At 43.0% G+C, this 18,990-nt stretch overlaps 1 protein-coding gene across 1 annotated transcript in view; it reads right to left on the bottom strand.

Annotated features, from left to right (window-relative positions):
* The window catches only part of ITGA2 (integrin subunit alpha 2), a 236,103-nt gene that overhangs the window by 71,127 nt on the left and 145,986 nt on the right, over window positions 1–18,990 (bottom strand). The window contains exon 17 of the mRNA XM_073622309.1: window positions 18,152–18,306. Coding sequence (XP_073478410.1) covers window positions 18,152–18,306 — 155 coding nt within the window. The remainder of the gene's footprint in view (window positions 1–18,151; window positions 18,307–18,990) is intronic.

Genomic DNA, 18,990 nt, shown 5'->3' with positions numbered 1-18,990 from the left:
ACCTTCTAACCTTAGGACAGGACCACCAAGTATGATATATCGTGCCCTCCCCTCCACACCCCCTAAAGCATAATGGGGATGCGCCGGGGATGTATGTAGCGATTCTCGCCGGAACCATATACCACCGTAATAAGACTTTATAATTCGCCTCTATTAGGGAGGTATTTATATAACCTTTTGAGGCTAATTGAGCCGTATTAAACCACGCGTCCATTTCCATCGTTTCCTCCATATCTTGTTCCCACTTTTGCATATAAAATAATTTTTCTGACTTAGAGGAGAAAATACCATAAATGTTAGAAATGTGACCTTTATGTTTATCGAAGGACCTGCATAAATATTCCATTGGAGTGAACGTCATAATGTCAGCTTTGCGCTGTAGAGTTTTCAGGAAATGTGCTATCTGGAGGTAGTGATAGAGTTCTGTGTTAGGTAATTGGTATTTTTCTATAAGAAATTGCTTCGACAGTATACCTCTATGGTCACATAAGTCGGCTATACGAATCAAGCCCTTATTGGTCCTCCATAATAATCTTTGAGGATTAAGACCCGGGGTGAATTCTGGGTTGCCCGTTAATGGGGCTAAGGGAGCATGAGGTGAGCGGAAGGTAAAAGGTTTTTGTAATCTATCCCATAAACCCAATGAGAATGATAATGTGGGGCATAAAATGGTAGGTCTGTCTTTCATATGGAGCCACATCAAATGGCTTATCGGTTTTGTGGGGTGTGGGGATGATTCCAGCTTCATCCAAGAAGGTTGAGGCAGTCCAGAGTGAGTGCGAATTAATTGAGCCAATTGGGCTGCCTCGAAATACCTGACCAAATTTGGTACTCCCAACCCCCCTTTAAGTCTGGGGGCGTATAGGGTTCGCTGATTCACCCTGGGTCTTGTGTCACCCCAAATGAACTGCATGATCTTTTTCTGAAAAACCTTAAGATCAGGCCTATTGATTGCTATTGGAAGGGTTCTGAACAAATACAACAGTCTTGGTAAGAGATTCATCTTAATGGAATACAGTCTGCCAAATCACGATGGAGGGCTTTTAGCCCATGACAATAAGTCTGCTGATAGCCTCTTATAGAGAGGGGGGTAATTGGCCTGATACAGGGTCTGCAGATTGTTGGTTAGAAAAATTCCCAAATATGGGAGTTTATTTTGTTGCCATCTAAACTGAAATGATTTTTGGAGAAGTTGTACAGTCTGTGGTTCTAGGGTCAGATTTAGGGCTTCAGATTTGGAGTGGTTTATCGTGAGACCTGAGAATGCGGTGAAGCGCCTCAAGACTCGATATAAATTAGGAAGGGACGTGATCGGAGAGGAAAGGAACATAAGGATATCATCGGCGAACAGAGAGCATTTCTGCTCCCCATCTCCGCAGCATATGCCTTTTATGTCTTGGTGGTTCCTAAGCTTTATCGCTAGGGGTTCTAATGCTAAGATAAATAAAATAGGAGAAAGGGGGCACCCTTGTCTCGTTCCCCTGTGTATGTTGATTGTGTGGGATTTGTAGCCTTTTATCTGGATTTTGGCCGTGGGTGTGTTGTACAGTACTTGTAATATATTCAGAAAATGAGGCCCAAATCCATATCTTTTCAATGCGTAGTATATATACTCCCACGTTACCGAGTCGAAAGCCTTACAAAGGTCTAATGACAAAATCATACCCCTCCACAGCCCCAAATTGTCCCAGTTTGAATTAAGTGCTGCAATGATATCTATCGCTCGTCGGGTTTGATCCGGGGCCTGTCTATTTGGAACAAATCCCACTTGATCAGGGTGGATATATTTGGCCAGAAAAGAATTCATTCTGGTTGCCAAGACTTTGGTCATTAGTTTAAGATCCACATTAATGAGCGATATCGGGCGATAATTTGCGGGATCCCCATGATCCTTTCCTGGTTTAGGGATTACTTGAATGAGGGCCTCATTTTCATGTAAAGATAAGGGGTTGCCTTTCCGTATCGCATTAAAAAAGGAACACAAATGAGGAGTCAGTACGGCTGCAAATTTTCTGTAATAGTGGCCTGTAAAGCCATCTGGGCCAGGTGCCTTTGAGGGGTTCAAGCTCTTAATGGCTGCCAGAATTTCTCCTTCCGTGAAGTCTGCTTCCATTAATTCTGTGTGTTCCTGTTCTAATGTTGGCAAGGAGATGTCATTGAAAAATTCCTCTGCTCGGTCCTTGGAAAATGGGGTGGGCTTATTATACAGATCAGTAAAGAATTTAGAAAATTCTTGAAGTATCTCTTGGGGGTTTTGAGTAATTTTCCCGTCTCGAGTACGCAGTCTAGGCATGGCAGGGTTAAATGGTCGCGGTGTAAGTTTTCTAGCTAAAAGTGTGGTAGGTTTGTCTCCCTTGGTATAATAGCGATGTCTAGACCAGCGTAGAAATTTCTCAGCTTTGGTTGTTAGACTAAGATTTAGTGCCGTTCTAGCTGTGTCTATTTTATGTCGCAGGTCAAGATGAGGGTTAGATTTTTGTTCCTGGACTATTTTATGTAATTCATCTTCTTGTTGTTGGATTTTTTGTGCATCATCCCTTTTTTTCCTAGAGGCCACTTGAATCAATGTGCCACGAATAGTGACTTTATGTGCCGCCCAATTAATACTTGGGGACGTGTCGTTAGCTCGGTTAACTGTAAAGTATTGTTGTATGGCCTTCTCAATTTCACACTATGGACATTTTTCATTACTTCCTGTCCCACTAACAACAAGGCAAATAATGGAGAGTACAGTTGTCATTGGAACACATATATGGGACATACCATTAAGTTACTGCATTTGTGACTTTTGTGGGGAGTCTCACTTAAATACAACTTACCAGGTGCTCAACATCAAATACATTTATTAGTAGCTCAGTGTTTGATATACCGTAATTTTGGATTCACCTCCAAAACTGTGCACATGTAAAGCCTGTTTTATGCATGTGTTAGATACAGCTGCATACTTTAGATCCATGATCATCAAGTGTCTACTTTTCGTTAGGCCTCGATTATGCCTGTGATTGGGGGTGGTAAAAATGCACAGTTGAGGCACATTTTTACTGACCCTCCAAGCTGCAAAGGCAGTGGACAGGAGCATACATATGCCACAGCAAAAATTATCTTCGCTGTCGCGTTCTACTGGCAGTAGCGCCTGCCGAATGTGGCTCATTCAACTGAATGGTGTCAGCCTCTTGTAATCAACTGTACAACAGAGATCAGACTTAGAGAGGGAGAAGCAGCACAAGTAGCCAATACGTTGTGCTGTAGTGATCATGTGCTAAACAGAATCATGGGGGAGATTTACTAAAACTGGAGCACTCAAAATCTGGTGCAGCTGTGCATGGTAGCCAATCAGCTCCTAATTTCAGCTTGTTTAGTTAAGCTTTGATATTAAAACCTGGAAGCTGATTGGTTTATATGCAGAGCTCCACCAGCTTTTGCACTCTCCAGGTTTAGTAAATAACCCCCATGGTGTCTGAAGTGTATCTGTGTATTTAGATGTTTTTCTGGCGTTCAGAAAAGTTTAATTTTTTTTGCCGCTTTAAACTGGTTCTCATGTCTGACCCCTGCAGGGGTGTCATTTAAAGAGACAAAGGGGTTGATTTACTAAAATTAGAGAGTGCAAAATCTGGTGCACCTGTGCATGGTAGCCAATCAGCTGTGACAAAAAAAAAAACAACAACCTGGAAGCTGATTGGTTTCTCTGCAAAGCTGCACCAGATTTTGCATGTCTATATGTGTGTGTATGTAACATAAAAACAATGCAATTACTCTCTCTGCACCTATAATTAAGCATAAACCCCAGTGTGTGCTTTAATATACAGGGACTACATTTTCATTGTGGATTTAATCTTCTAGGCATATATTATAATTGATAGCAGAGGGATTCTCCCTGTTATCAGTGAAATGATTCTGTTTTAATTACTGCCCTAAAGCAATGCATGATCCTAGTCTGGGAGATGTAAAATGACAGCAGCCAATTATGGTGAACAGTATACACACAGTAAATGTGCCGGAAGGAATCTGATTGGCTGGGCGCTTGAACACGACACAGAGATTAGATATAGAAACACGTCCCCCACTGCCTGGGACATTGCATCTTCCATTTGAAAATATGCAAGTTAATTAAGTTACTTATAAATAGACCAGACTGAGTTGATATCATTTACCACATCCATGTGTCTTACAGATCAGATAGGCCAAATCTGGGAACAATTTTTTTCATTCTGTAAACAGGAAATCATACGAGTGCAAGACTGTGGTCTTTGGTCTGTTTAATGTAGTAAAACGGCAAGTCCCAAAATCTAAATAGGCAGCTCATAGTGCTGGAATATTCCCTCTCTCTATATATACAGTATATACTCATACACAAATCCACCAGCTATTATGGTCACCCACGTAGACCTCTGAAGGTATGCGGTGGAACCAAGCTGTCAGTAGCAGACCCCTTACAAATGCTTGATTGGATTGAGATCTGGAGAATTTGGAGGCCAAGTCAATATCTTAAACCTGTTGCGTTCCTCAAACCGTTCTTGAATTCATCAGACCGGGCCCCTGTCAGGACCTAGGTCTGAATCTGCAACCTCTGCAGTGTCTGGATGTGGCTTTTCTCAATGTTCCACCAGGCATGCTGGCCAGCCCAAATGTTCTTCCAGAGGTTGCTAGGGGTTCCTTGAGCAATGGGACATTTCTTTTTTTTTTTTTAATCAAATAATTTTTTATTGGGACATTTCTACCTGTCAAATGAGTAACCACTGACAACAAGGCTTTTTTTTTTTTGTGATCTATAAGGGGGGATTTTCTCAGTTACCACTGTTAGAATATTATTCCAAGTTCATAATTCGGTACTTATAGGTGTTATATTATATTCATGGCAAGCTTGCAAAACATATTTGGTTTTATGATTAGTCATAATAAATATTATGTGTGAATGACCTTAATCAAATGTTCAGTAAAATATATCCTCATCTAAAGCTGAGTTAGTAATAAGTTTCTGGTGTATGAGGATGACATATAAGCCATCCACAACCTGGCCCCCAGCTACATCTCTAACCTAGTCACAAAATACCAACCTAATCATTCTCTTCACTCCTCCCAAGACCTCCTGCTCTCAAACTCCCTTGTCACCTCATCCCATGCTCGCCTTCAGGACTTCTCCAGAGCTTCTCCCATCCTCTGGAATGCTCTACCCCAATCCGTCCGATTTTCTCCTACTTTATCCACTTTCAGACGATCCCTGAAAACTCATCTCTTCAGAGAAGCCTATCTGGCCCCCACCTAACAACTCTACATTTATCTTCTCAATCAGCACATCCCCCACAGTTATTACCTCTTGTATCTCTTGATCTTCCCTCTTAGATTGTAAGCTCTAAGGAGCAGGGCCCTCTGATTCCTACTGTATCAAATTGTATTGTATTTGTACTGTCTACCCTCAAGTTGTAAAGCGCTACGTAAACTGTTGGCGCTATATAAATACTGTATAATAATAATAAGGTATCTTGGTATAGAATGTCATAAGAAGACAAAAATAGACACGTGTCTACAGCTAAAGGAATAATACATTGTGGATTATATCCTGTTAAGTTTAGAGTAGTCTCAGTCATGTCAATATGTATTAGTATATAGTTACTTAATGTAGTTAAAGTTGATAATATGTGTTCATATTAGTAGATGTTTGGTTATATGACATTACATGATCAGAACATTACTACAAATGTTACATGTGGACTTGTCAATCAAGCTCCATATGACTCTCTGAGTTAGTATCTACTAAGTATCTACTTGTATAGAATATTGCTGAAGTTAGCAGAAATGAATGTGTGCCATAAAAGGTTCTAAGTTTTTGTGAGGTCATGACGTTCAGATGTAACATATAAAGCCAACGCTTCCATATTGAAAGGCAGACAGACACACACTCACACCCTCTAGGAGGTATGACACTGACATATTCACACGAAGAGACTGATAAGTTGGGACAGCTGAATTCTGCCAGAAGTCTAAGAACATCATTTCCTGCTTCTTTTTGGGACACACGAGACAGGATGGACAGAAGGCAGCAGCCATAAAGCGCACATGCTTTCATAAGTTTATTACAGCTTTATAACTATTCTATTTCATATATTTTTACCCACACTGAACTGAACTATTATACTTTTTACATTGTATTTATGATGCCAACTGTGTGACAATAAACTCACACTTTGTTTTAAGTCAGTTTGACTATCAATGCTATTCATCCGGAAACGCCCTTGAGATACAAGAATATTAGATATTAATAATAATCTTCATTTGGTGAGCCAGCCACTGCCGTCATATCTCTATTTTTACGGAAATCTCGATCATTGTTGGGGGGGGAGAGATTAGTGCAGTTTTGCAAATATTCAAGTCTCGAGAAAAAAGACGGTTCAGAACTAATGCTGTGTACACACCCGGACTTTACGGCATACTTGGTCTGGCGGACCGGAGTCCGTCGGACAATTCGATCGTGTGTGGGCTCCAGCTGACTTTTTTTCCCAAAAGTTTGAGGGACCTAGAAATGAAACATGTTTCAAATCTTTCCGACAGACTCGAGTCCGGTCCAAAAGTCCACTAGTCTGTATGCTAGTCCGACGGACAAAAACCGACGCTAGGGCAGCTATTGGCTACTGGCTATGAACTTCCTTTTTTAGTCCGGTCGTAAGTCATCACGTACGAATCCGTCGGACTTTGGTTGATCATGTGTAAGCAAGTCCGTTCATTCAGAAAGCCCGTCGAAAACTCCGCCGGACAAAGTCTGCCGTAAAGTCCGCTCGTGTGTACGTGGCATTAGAGGCCTTTGTGTTGCATCAGATGTGGACAACAATCCAGTAACAGTTGGTTGAAGACGAGAAATTCTTCTATAATGAGCATTCCCAGTTAACATCACCCTGATGTACTGGTTGTACCTATAGACATTTTTATCAGGGATTCCCTGAGCCTGAAACATTATTTCAAGGGTTCTTAAAAAGTTTGAGAAAAGGTGTGCTAGAGGGGCAGCTGGAATTATATGCAGATCTTAATAATACTTGCCTTCTCCTCCTTCCAAGAATCCTTGGGATGTCTGTCCATCGTATATTAAAGACATTACTGAGTTAGGAGGGGTAGCGCAAAGCTAAACATTATAGGAAATGTTTCATTTAATGCCAGTGCCCTTTATTTTTGTTTCCACTAATCCTTTTGACATCAGTTTTCTAGAGAGTTTAATCTTTCCTTATTCATTTTTTCATTATATGCTGAGTATGAATTGCCTATATTTGTGACATATTTACTTCTAAACCAAGCTTAATCCAAAACTTTCTTTTTATTTGTTTTATGTTGGGTAGGGGATGGTTTGAAGCGCTTTTTGTTTTTGTTGCTTCTGGTGTCTCTACAGAGAAGTTTCTATTTATTTTCAGTCTGATGACACCTTGTCCCATGCCGTAACATACATATTACTGTTTGTGTCTCCATTGAAGAGATTTCTCCTTGTCCTGTTTACAGGAGAACAGGACATGAGGGTAAATGTCCTAAGCAGGGGTGTAGATGTAGATAGCATTAATAACTTTTCCCCTTATCTATTCATAATTAAGACATTTTTAATCTTTACACACTAATTACTCCAGATACTGACTTTATTCAAACAGATTGTTGGTGCCAGTGACAACTTCTACTATGGAGTAGTTCATACAGACACGAGAAGTCCACCCGTCCCCACATGTCAGGGTGCTAGGTGTTATCCTGGACTCTGAACTCTCCTTTCGGCCCCACATCCAATCACTTTCCAAAGCTTGCCATCTCAACCTCTGCAACATCTCTGAACTACGTCCCTTTCTAACCTATGAAACCACAAAGCTCCTGATTCACTCTCTGGTTATCTCTCGCCTTGACTACTGCAACTCCCTCCTCATTGGCTTATCTTTAAATAGACTATCCCCCCTTCAGTCCATCATGAATGCTGCTGCCAGACTCATCCACCTTACAAACCGCTCAGTGTCCGCTACCCCTCTCTGCCAATCCCTCCATTGGCTGCCACTCGCCCAACGAATTAAATTCAAAATACTAACAATAAGTTACAAAGCCATCCACAACTCTGCCCCCAGCTACATCACTAGCCTAGTCTCAAAATACCAACCTAATCACCCTCTTCGTTCCTCCCAAGACCTTCTGCTCTCTAGCTCCCTCATCACCTCCTCCCATATCTGCCTCCAGGACTTCTCCCGAGCCTCGCCCATCCTCTGGAATTCGCTACACCAATCTGTCAGAAGGTCTCCAAATGTATCCACTTTTAGGTGATCCCTGAAAACCCTCCTTTTTAGAGAAGCCTATCTCTGCTTCCATCTAACAACTGCACTATTTTCTCCATTAGCTCATCCCCCACAGCTATTACCCTTTTGTATAACTTGACCCTCCCTCCTAGGTTGTAAGCTCTAACGAGCAGGGCCCTCTGATTCCTGCTGTATTGCATTGTATTGTAATTGTACTGTCTGCCCTAATGTTGTAAAGCACTGCATAAACTGTCAGCGCTATATAAACCCTATATAATAATAATAACGTAAAGTTCCATGTCCTACAGTCTAAAGCTTCATAAAGCCATAGAACACCTTCTCGATTAGTGGCATCTTTCTTTAACTACAGCAGTAGATGCATTATCCATCATATACTTTACAAAGTGGTGGTACTACTGTGGATGTAGGAGATGCACCACCTCCCCCACCTGTTGGGCCCATAAAGCTGATTAGCCAATCTGCAGCATGCTGGCCATGGTGCACTGGAGGCTCTGCATACTATTCCTGTTCATGCAGAGACCTCTCATCATCCCCTTTAATGGAGGTATCCAGAAGTGTTTCTATACATGGTAATTAAGTATCTGGAGGTACCCAGCGGGGATGAAATGTTGTAATGATTGATTATGTCATCTTTCTGCATCTGCTATGTTACTTTGGGGCCAAGGACACAGTAATTATGCTCTACATATTTCTAGTTAGGACTAGAAGGTTGAAATACTATCATTTTGGACTTACAGATTACCCTTACTTCTAAACTACTGGCTAACAGCCAGTGCTCAGTGAGGTATCTAAAGGAATTATGTGAGCTTTTTCATGATCATACAAGTTTTTAAAATCCATGATTCTACACTATTAATATTAATTCATATAGCATCATAATCTTCTTTGGAACCTTTTATATGTACTAGGTATAACAAGGGTAGATAGTGCAAGTAAAATAGTACATGAAGTGTTCTAAAGACTCATACTTAAAGTACAACTATGGGCAAAAGTCTTTTTTTAATTTTGGATAGAGTAAGGAAAAGTTATAACCACTGTAAGAAAAAATTCACCATCTGTGTCCCATTACAGGGATTCCCTTCATTTCCTGTCCCATAGCCAAATAGGAAGTGAGAGGAAATCCCTGCAAATTTAGAGAATTCCTTAAAGTGGTGTTCCACCCGAAAAAAAAAAATGCATGAGTGTGCCTAAAAAAAAAAAATTAAAAAAAAAAATTTGGAATTTTTTTTTTTTAACTCACCTCTAAATGCCTGTTGCTAGGAGGTCCCTCGTAGTCTGCCTCTTTCAGTGCCCGGGCTGGTGACATCACTTCCCCTCGGCACAGGAAGGGCTCAGCTCTGCTCCCTCCCTCTTGTCAATCATCTGGGACCCATTACAGGTCCCAGATGACTGAGCGGCCAATCACGGCGCGCGGTGCTGCTCACGCATGCGCAGTGGGTGCCCGGCTGTAAAGCCACAGCCCGGCGCCCACAGTTGCATTGCCGGCGCCGCCGAACGGAGGGGGAGACGAGCGGGGCTTCGATCCCCCGCATCGCTGGACCCTGGGACAGGTAAGTGTCCAATTAAAAGTAGCTGCAGTATTTGTAGCTGCTGACTTTTATTTATTTTTTTTTTTCAATGGGAACTCCTCTTTAAGGACCCCCAGGTCACCAGAACTAGTGTCCCCATTGGAAGATTTCCCCTCGATTACTTTTCTGGAGACAACCAAATATTTGGGATTTTCTTTTACTTGCACTTTCAATGATAACGTTAAACAGGACAAATAGAGGGTGAGTCCTCTTAACGGGGGTACAGACAGCAATAAAAACTGACAGACGTTCCAATCCCCTCTCTACTCTATTCAAAACAAAAAAAAGTTTTGCCTTTAGTTATACTTCAAGTAGCATCATGTGGCAAGAAACAGTAGAAGTATGCCCATTGAGCATAAAATTAATAATTTTGACCATCAGGGATGGGGAAAATTGTGTTCCTCTTGGTTTTACATATTAACATGGTACTTCTCTCATACTTCCTCCTAGATTGTCTACCTATACCCTCTACAGTCTCCACTTCTTCTTCTCCTCTCCTTCGAAGGTCACCTACGTCCATCCGAATCAGGGATCTCTCACAGCTCTGCACAAGGTAAGTCCCACTCATCTCAGGCAGACACCCCCTTCTGATCTATGTCCGTAACTAATGTGCCACCACCGCAACTCCATATAGTATCACATAATGTGCAGGGCCTTAACTCCCCTGTTAAACGTAGAAAATTGTTTAAACTCTATCAATCTCAAAAGTTTGAAGTTCTTCTGCTTCAGGAGACACATTTACCCAAGTCCTACAATCCATCATTTATCCATCAACACTTCCCCAATTCTATCTCTCCAATGCAGAGAATAAAACAAAAGGTGTAGCTGTCTGTTTTTCCAAACACTAAAATTTCGCTATGTCATATATCACCAAAGACCCCATAGGTAGATATATCCTGGTCAAGGGCACCATAGATGGAACGCTATATTCGTTTGTCTCTTACTACGCCCCAAACAAGGGCCAAAACAAATTTTTTACCTCAATGATGCACTCCCTTGCACCCCGACTGGAAGGTATCATTATTTTAGGGGGAGACTCGAATATAGCGTTTGATCTAACTCTAGACAAGTCGGGTTCAGGCCATCCACGCTCCAGACGACCCCCCAAAAGAAGTATAAAAATTGCCAAGCTCCTATATGACGCTGGACTGGTGGACATTTGGAGGGAACTGAACCCCCTCTCTAAAGACCACACACATTACTCCGCTCCCCACCAGACTTGTGCCAGGACAGATCATGTTTTCCTACAAACGAAATATATACCCCTTGCGATAAAGTCGTCTATCAGAGATTCCCCTGTATCTGATCATTCTATGGTCACGCTCTCTATCCGCCTCACAGATTATACCAAAAAAGAATTTAAGTGGCGACTCAATGAATCACTCCTAAGTAACCCGGTCCAGTGTACTTTACTTAAGAGGGAACTCAAAGTCTACTTTCACACGAATGACACAGAGGCAATCTCCCCGCCTACACTATGGGCAGCCTACAAAGCTGTAATAAGAGGCAAAATCATTCAGTTATCATAACGTTTAAAAAAAGAACACCGGGCAGAAATAGACAATCTCACTAAAGAATACCAGGTAGCCTGTAAGCATAAGTGTAACAAGTGAAAATGCTGCGCTAAACCCAAAAATGTGAAAAACAAAAACAAAAGCAGCTGACACACAAACCAAGTCCAATAAGCAATAAAAACAAAAAGTGCAGAAGTGGTGAAGGGATATCTCCTCAAACTGAAAGGCAACAATGAACACCAGAAGACGTGTGGATATTCAATGAGAATAAATAGGTACCCTTACCGGATCCGTAGGACGCACATACCCTATAGCAGTGCGTCAGAAAGGCATAGGGAGGATCTCTCGTGATGTCCAACCAGACGGTATCTTGAGGGCTATGAACACCGATGGATGGTGGTGGTCACAGACGGGAGCTGAACAGCTGCCACTCACATTCCTCGTTTTCAGGGGGAGATGATCCGGAGATGGTAATTCAGCACAAAAGCGTAGAAAAAGAAAAAGGCGAACTCCATATGGTGTAGGTCAAACAAATGGGATTTATTGTAGTAAAACACCATACACGAATAAAAAGTGATCACATAAAGGTTAAAAATGGCAATGTGGGAAGCTGAAGATGCTACCCCTACACGTTTTGACTAAACAGTCTTCAAGAGGGGCATGAATCAGCCTCCCCACATTGCTCTTACTTATAGACTGTACAAAAATTAAAATTGAGCGGATCTGCCCCCCTTCATGGCGGAACCGGAAGTGAACCTGAATGTATATGGTATGGCGGGGTGGGATGGCGCGTCGTCACAAATCAGGGGCCGGTAACCTTATCCCCTCCCACACAGGAGGCTTGCGCTCCAAGCCTCGTGTGCGTTCAAGGGACAGTCTGGCTAAGACGTGACGCCACCTCCACCTGACATCTGGTGATTGGTCTCTCACTCTGCATCCCGCGCCAACACTGTAAACACGGTGCTGGACACCAGGGGCATGGCTGGGACAAACTAACTGAATAATGTATAATATACTGAGCATAACAGTCTGGGCATGGTGAAAATAAGATATGACAACAGCCAGAAAAGATGGTGGATATAAATAAATACCTAAACTTCATTGGCTAGAATACAGGGAGTCTCTGTGCCAAAACCCTTAATAGGAACAGACAAGTAATACGTGCCCAAGCACTTATGACAAGCACAAGGCCATGCCACAATGCTGTCCTAAAGAGGGGGGACACAACGCAACCGGGGTCTAGGGGAAAACAATGCCACGGCTCCCATACCAGGTGCAACAGCATTCACACCCCAGACAACCAGTCAGTGTGAACCACCCTCGTACGGTGATGGCACAATGACCTAAAAAAAGGTGCCCGGGGTCCTGCTACCCTCATGGCAACTGCAAAAAAATAATAAACTAGAAATAACTACCGACACAGACCCCAAAAGAGTTTTGGAGAATGTCAAGTGAGGTTAAAGAACACTATTCCGCCCCCTATAGGAAAATACAAAAGGAAAATGAAAGATGATATGGAAATACTAATAGAGGTGTGTCGCAGCCCAAGAATCTACATTCATACCATAGGGCGAGTAGCACCTCAACTCGTAGATCCAATAAGTCTCGAGCTGCGACACACCCCTAAGCCGAGATTCACCCCTCCAATGTGGAACAAACTTATCAATAATCTGGAAGGAGGTGCCAGTAGGGTCCCTGTCATTACACTCAAGATAAAGACAAGGGACGCTATGCTTTATGCAGCCCTTCTTGATTTTCGCAATATGTTCATTCACCCTAGTAGAGAAAGCTCTAGTTGTGCGTCCGACATATTGCCTCTTACACGGACACGTAATAAGGTAGACAACATGTCGGGTAGTTTAGGTATTTATTTATATCCACCATCTTTTCTGGCTGTTATCATATCTTATTTTCACCATGCCCAGACTGTTATGCTCAGTATATTATACATTATTCAGTTAGTTTGTCCCAGCCATGCCCCTGGTGTCCGGCGACGTGTTTACAGTGTCGGCGCGGGATGCAGGTGGGCGGGGTTTGGTTGTTCGTTCCAGAGTGAAAGACCAATCACCAGATGTCAGGTGGAGGTGGCGTCACGTCTTAGCCGGACTATCCCTTGAACGCACACGAGGCTTGGAGCGCAAGCCTCCTGTGTTGGAGGGGATAAGGTTACCGGCCCCTGTTTTTTATACGTTCATACCATATACATTCAGGTTCACTTCCGGTTCCGCCATGATGGGGGCGGATCCGCTTAATTTTAATTTTTGTACAGTCTATAAGTAAGAGCAATGTGGGGAGGCTGATTCATGCCCCTGTTGAAGACTGTTTAGTCGAAACGTGTAGGGCTAACATCTTCAGCTTCCCACATTGCCATTTTTAACCTTTATGTGATCACTTTTTATTCGTGTATGGTGTTTTACTACAATAAATCCCATTTGTTTGACCTACACCATGTGGAGTTCCCCTTTTGTGACCTACACCATGTGGAGTTCCCGCTTTTGTGCTGAATTACCATCTCCGGATCATCTCCCCCTGGAAACGAGGAATGTGAGTGGCAGCTGTTCAGCTCCCGCCTGTGACCACCACCATCCATCGGTGTTCGTGGCCCTCAAGATACCGTCTGGTTGGACATCACGGGAGATCCTCCCTATGCCTTTCTGATAAACTGCTATAGGGTATATGCGTCCTACGGATCCGGTAAGGGTACCTATTTATTCTCATTGAATATCCACACGTCTTCTGGTGTTCACTGTTGCCTTTCAATTTGAGGAGATATCCCTTCACCACTTCTTCCTACATGGACTTTTTCGATTTGCTGTTCCATATTTCACATAAGGACATTTGATTTTATTTTTCACATTTGAATGTGCGTTTATATTTACATGTTTATTACATGTTAGATATTTCTAGCGCTGCACTTTTTGTTTTTATTGCTTATTGGACTTGGTTTGTTTGTGTGTCAGCTGCTTTTGTTTTTCACATTTTTGGGTTTAGCGCAGCATTTTCACTTGTTACACTTATCTATTTTTGACCCACTATCTGCTGCAGCTAGCCACCGAGTTCCTTGACTCAATTCAATTACCTAAACTTTCCACAGACCATACTGAACTTCTTGACCGTCCCATTACCTCCTCGGAGATCAAGGAGACCATCAAGAGCCTCAAACAGGGCTCTGCCCCTGGCCCTGATGGTTTCTCTGTGACCTACTATAAAAAATTTGCTGATATCCTTACACCTTACCTGGTCAGATTTTTTAACTCCCTACAATTAGGATCTCCCTTGGATAATTCCTCAAACTTAGCATACATCTCTGTCATTCTCAAACCAGGAAAAGACCCCTCAGCGATTGAAAATTATCGGCCGATCTCCCCGATTAACAATGTTCTTAAAGGGGTTGTAAAGGTAAATTTTTTTTTTTTTTTAAATAACAAACATGTTATACTTACCTTCACTGTGCAGCTCGTTCTGCACAGAGTGGCCCCGAACCTGGTCTTCTGGGGTCCCTCGGCGGCTGTTTCAGCTTCTCCCCGCAAGCATTAACCACCTTAATGCGAGCTCCCTCGCATGGTGGTTAGTGCTTGCGGGCGCGCTCCCGTGATACAGCCGGCGGCTATAGCCGCTCACTGTATCACTCGGCCCCGCCCCCCAGCGCGCCGCGTCATTGGATGTAATTGACAGCAGCGCGAGCCAATGGCTGCGCTGCTTCCAATCCATCCACTGTAGCCAATCAGCGGCCAGGGTGAGCGGAGGAATAGCTGTCGGGAACGCGAAGCTGACTTTCGAGGCGTCAGGTAAGTAAAACGGGGGGGCTGGGGGCGGCGGTATTGTCAGAAGTTTTTTCACCTTAATGCATAGAATGCATTAAGGTGAAAAAATTTTTACCTTTACAACCCCTTTAAACTTCTAACAAAAATTCCGGCGAACCGTTTATCCTCCTTCATAGCCCAATAAATCCACAAAGATCAGGCAGGATTTATCCCAGGGAGACAGGGTCTTGACCAGGTGAGAAGGGCTATAGACATAGTGACCCTCCTAGGCTCTCAATGGGACGGGGGCCCCCGTCAGGAAGGATTCCTACTTTCCATTGACCTTCCCAAAGCATTTGATACGGTCACTTGGCCGTATATTTTCAAAGTCCTAGAAAGATGGGGACTGTGCCCCAAATTCCTAAACACTCTACATTCCCTTTATTCCAATCCTAGTGCCCAAGTAAGAATGCAGGGGAGGTATTCAGACATGTTTAAAATAGAGAAAGGAACCAGACAAGGATGCCCGTTGTCGCCCTTAATTTTCGCAATCCCCATTGAATCCCTAGCAATCGCCATTCGCAGCCACCCTGACATTAAAGGAGTCGCATGCGGCCCACATGAACACAAATGTGCTCTTTTCGCGGATGACCTTCTCCTCTTTGTAACATCGCCCCTCCTCTCAACCCCTAACATTATGAAGCTACTTGAGCAGTTTGGGGAAGTCTCAGGTCTCCGTGTCAATGTTTCCAAATCCACAGCACTGAATGTTTCAGTCTCGCCTGACCTCCTTAAGCGCCTGCAAACGTCCTTCCCTTTCACATGGAGCACGAAATATATTCCCTATTTAGGAATCAACCTCACCCCTAGATTTGACCTGTTTTCTCCAACAACTACCCCCCTCTGTTCAAAAAACTTGAAACTGATATGTCCGCTTGGTCTAAACATGATCTGTCCTGGCTAGGCGGGGTAATTCCATTAAAATGACCCTCCTTCCCCACCTCCTGTACCTCTTTAGATCCCTACCAATCCCAATTAAGAAAGCACAACTACTCCGTTTCCAATCCTCTATCCTGAAATTTATAAGGGGCTCCAGAGGCAGACGATGCTCCAAAGAAACACTTTACAGACTCAAAACACAGGGAGGTCTAGCTCTACCCAATATTTGGTGGTATTACCAATCAGCTCAATTGGCACAGATCTCCATTGCCTACTCTAGGGGCCCTAAACCCAACTGGCTACTGATGGAGAGACAAGCGTCACCACGTCACGCGATAGACTACTTGCGATACTGGCCCCGATCCTCTCTCATTCGATGTCCCTCTGGGATAGACTACAAAAAATCCTGCTATAACTTCCCCCATTCGCCCACTTTTCCACTTATTCCACAATCCAGAATTTCCACCTGGTCAAAACATATTAGCATTCAAATGGTGGCTAAACAAGGGCCTATACAGGATTGGACACTTCCTTAACTCCACGGGACCTCTCTCTGTTGGGTACTGTGCCAGTAAACTGGATATGCCCGACTCCAAAAGATACAGACTTTACCAAATTACTCACTTCCTGAGATCAAAATGGTCGGAGGATTCAGGTCTCACTAAACTAACAGCATGAGTTGTGGTGCTCCAACGTAAAGGATCAGAAGGGGGTATCTCCATTATCTATAATTCCCTAGCCGGCTCCTCTTCCAAACCGCTTTATGCCCGACTTTGGAAAGGGGGCTTGGCAGATGAGTGGGACTTGAATAAATGGTGCAGATGCTTTCACAGATCTTTCAAAGGAATCATGAACACCTCTTTAATGGAGGCTAGCATTAAAATCATCACACGTTGGTATCGAGTTCCGGTCACCCTAGCCAAAATTTTCCCAGACTCATCCCCTCTGTGCTTCAGGGGATGTGGCCATCTGGGATCTCTAATCCATATATGGTGGACATGTCCTCGAATCCGAAAATTCTGGAACAGCTTTTTCCACTTATTGCGAAATATCACAGGAGTAGCTGTTCCACAGGTCCCAGAAATAGCTCTTCTCAACGTCCAGGTAGAAAATATTCCCAGACACACACAATCCCTGATCTTTTATATGCTCTTGGGAGCCAGAATCACCATTGCCATTAACTGGAAGTGCCACACGGTACCGTTAGCTGAAATGAAACGTAAAATCTCCTGGATTATGGCCCAGGAGAAAATGGTCAGCAAGTTGTTGGACAAAACCCACAAATTCGAGTCCATTTGGGAACCCTGGGCGAAATACATGGGTATACCATTGATTTGATTCCAGAGACGTAGAAAACTCTGATTCCTTTATCTCCCTCTAGGTGGCATTCTTTGCTTTACTCTTCTTCTCTTCTCTCCTCTTCTCTCTACTTCTACCTGTCTCCTTCTCATCTTCTGATGCTTATACTCGATTTTCTTTTCCCCCCGTTTCCCATACTTCTCTTTCTTCCAGTGGAGAAGGAGCATATCTCACACCTGACTTCCAGCTGCAGGCGGTGGGCCGCTGCAGTCCAATCATGCTCTTACTTTACATTAAGTTAGGTTATTGCTTAAGACAGCTTGATTCAAAACACACAATAGCAAATAGTGGGTATGTGGCCCGGACCACGGTACTCAATATACCCTATGAAAGCAACATTTTGAGCAAGTATGCTTCCATCTTCAGACCATGTAATTTTATTAGATGGGGTTGCCCTGGTCAGCCATCTCCACAGTATGATCCCTTGCGGTGGAGAGATTGACTGGCAATAGGCTGCAAACTGGATAGGAAGAATGGTGTCTTCGGCACATTGTACTTAGACAACCTGACTGAGTAAAATAGTTGCCCGAGTCCTGTAATTACACCAAGCACAACCCTCTCCAGAGAAGGTAACCTTACCTCTACTATAGCTAATGATCTGCTATTGTTGAATACTGTGATAATGTACCTGGTGTAGCTCTGTGCGCCCATCCATCTAGCATCTTTGGCTTTTTATTGTACCATGTATCTGTGTATCATTGCTTGTTATACATTCAATAATTTAATAAAAATATTGAAAAGAAAATTAATAATTTTGAACCTACCTGAACATTAAAAATGTGTTCAAAACATCTTTCTTCTGTGCTAATATCAACATTTCTCATTACAGTTCTGTCACCAGTCTCCTTAAATTGCCCCCTAGATGTCACTCGTGAAGACAAGAGGTCGGCATCTAATGTAGTGTTGTAAGTGATAGCCACTGCACAAAGACAAGCAAAACCAGGCATCAAGGTATATTGTGGCAAAAGGGAAGGATTTTTAAAAATGACTAAACCAATAAACAAATATTGTCTCATTTATTCTGATCTCTGAAGTGTTCTAAACAACATATTGAGGCCAATTTATAAATCCCAACAACTTGTTTTTCTCCCAGTTGGACATAGAAAGCTGTTGAAATCTAAAACATTACTGAAAAGTAGACAGAATGGTAAAATCTGATGTAACATGGACAGAAAAAACTATTACACCACTTCTGAAAAGAGCTTGTTCTTAAATTTCCCTCTATTAAAATTATGCCAGATGTGGAGTGGCATAAATGAATGGTGAATACGTCAAAATTAAAAAAGGTTATCCTCTATAAGGAATTTGTCTGTTGTTCACCTCTGCTCTCCATTGCTCAAAGCCAGGTTGCCCAGCTGTAGTGAAGCCCTCCACTGAGTGGATGACTGTGGGTTCATCTGTTCAGCCACCAATGTGTGTTCTCCGGGCCCTACCCAGGCCCCTGCAACCTTGTTCACTGCTGTATCTACTCCCTTGCCCTCCACCTACACCTCAGCTTGTTTCTGTCCATGTGCTCACAGTTCAGGTGTGCCATGCTTGAAGGCAAACATATACATGCTTCGTGATTGGTTGTACCGTCTTTTAAATTTTGCAATTTAGTCTA

This window comes from Aquarana catesbeiana, linkage group LG01, assembly GCF_042186555.1.
Source record: "Aquarana catesbeiana isolate 2022-GZ linkage group LG01, ASM4218655v1, whole genome shotgun sequence".
Taxonomy (NCBI): Eukaryota; Metazoa; Chordata; class Amphibia; order Anura; family Ranidae; genus Aquarana; species Aquarana catesbeiana.
The sequence above is the reverse complement of the archived record's forward strand: the minus strand, read 5'-3'. Positions and strand labels throughout refer to the sequence as shown.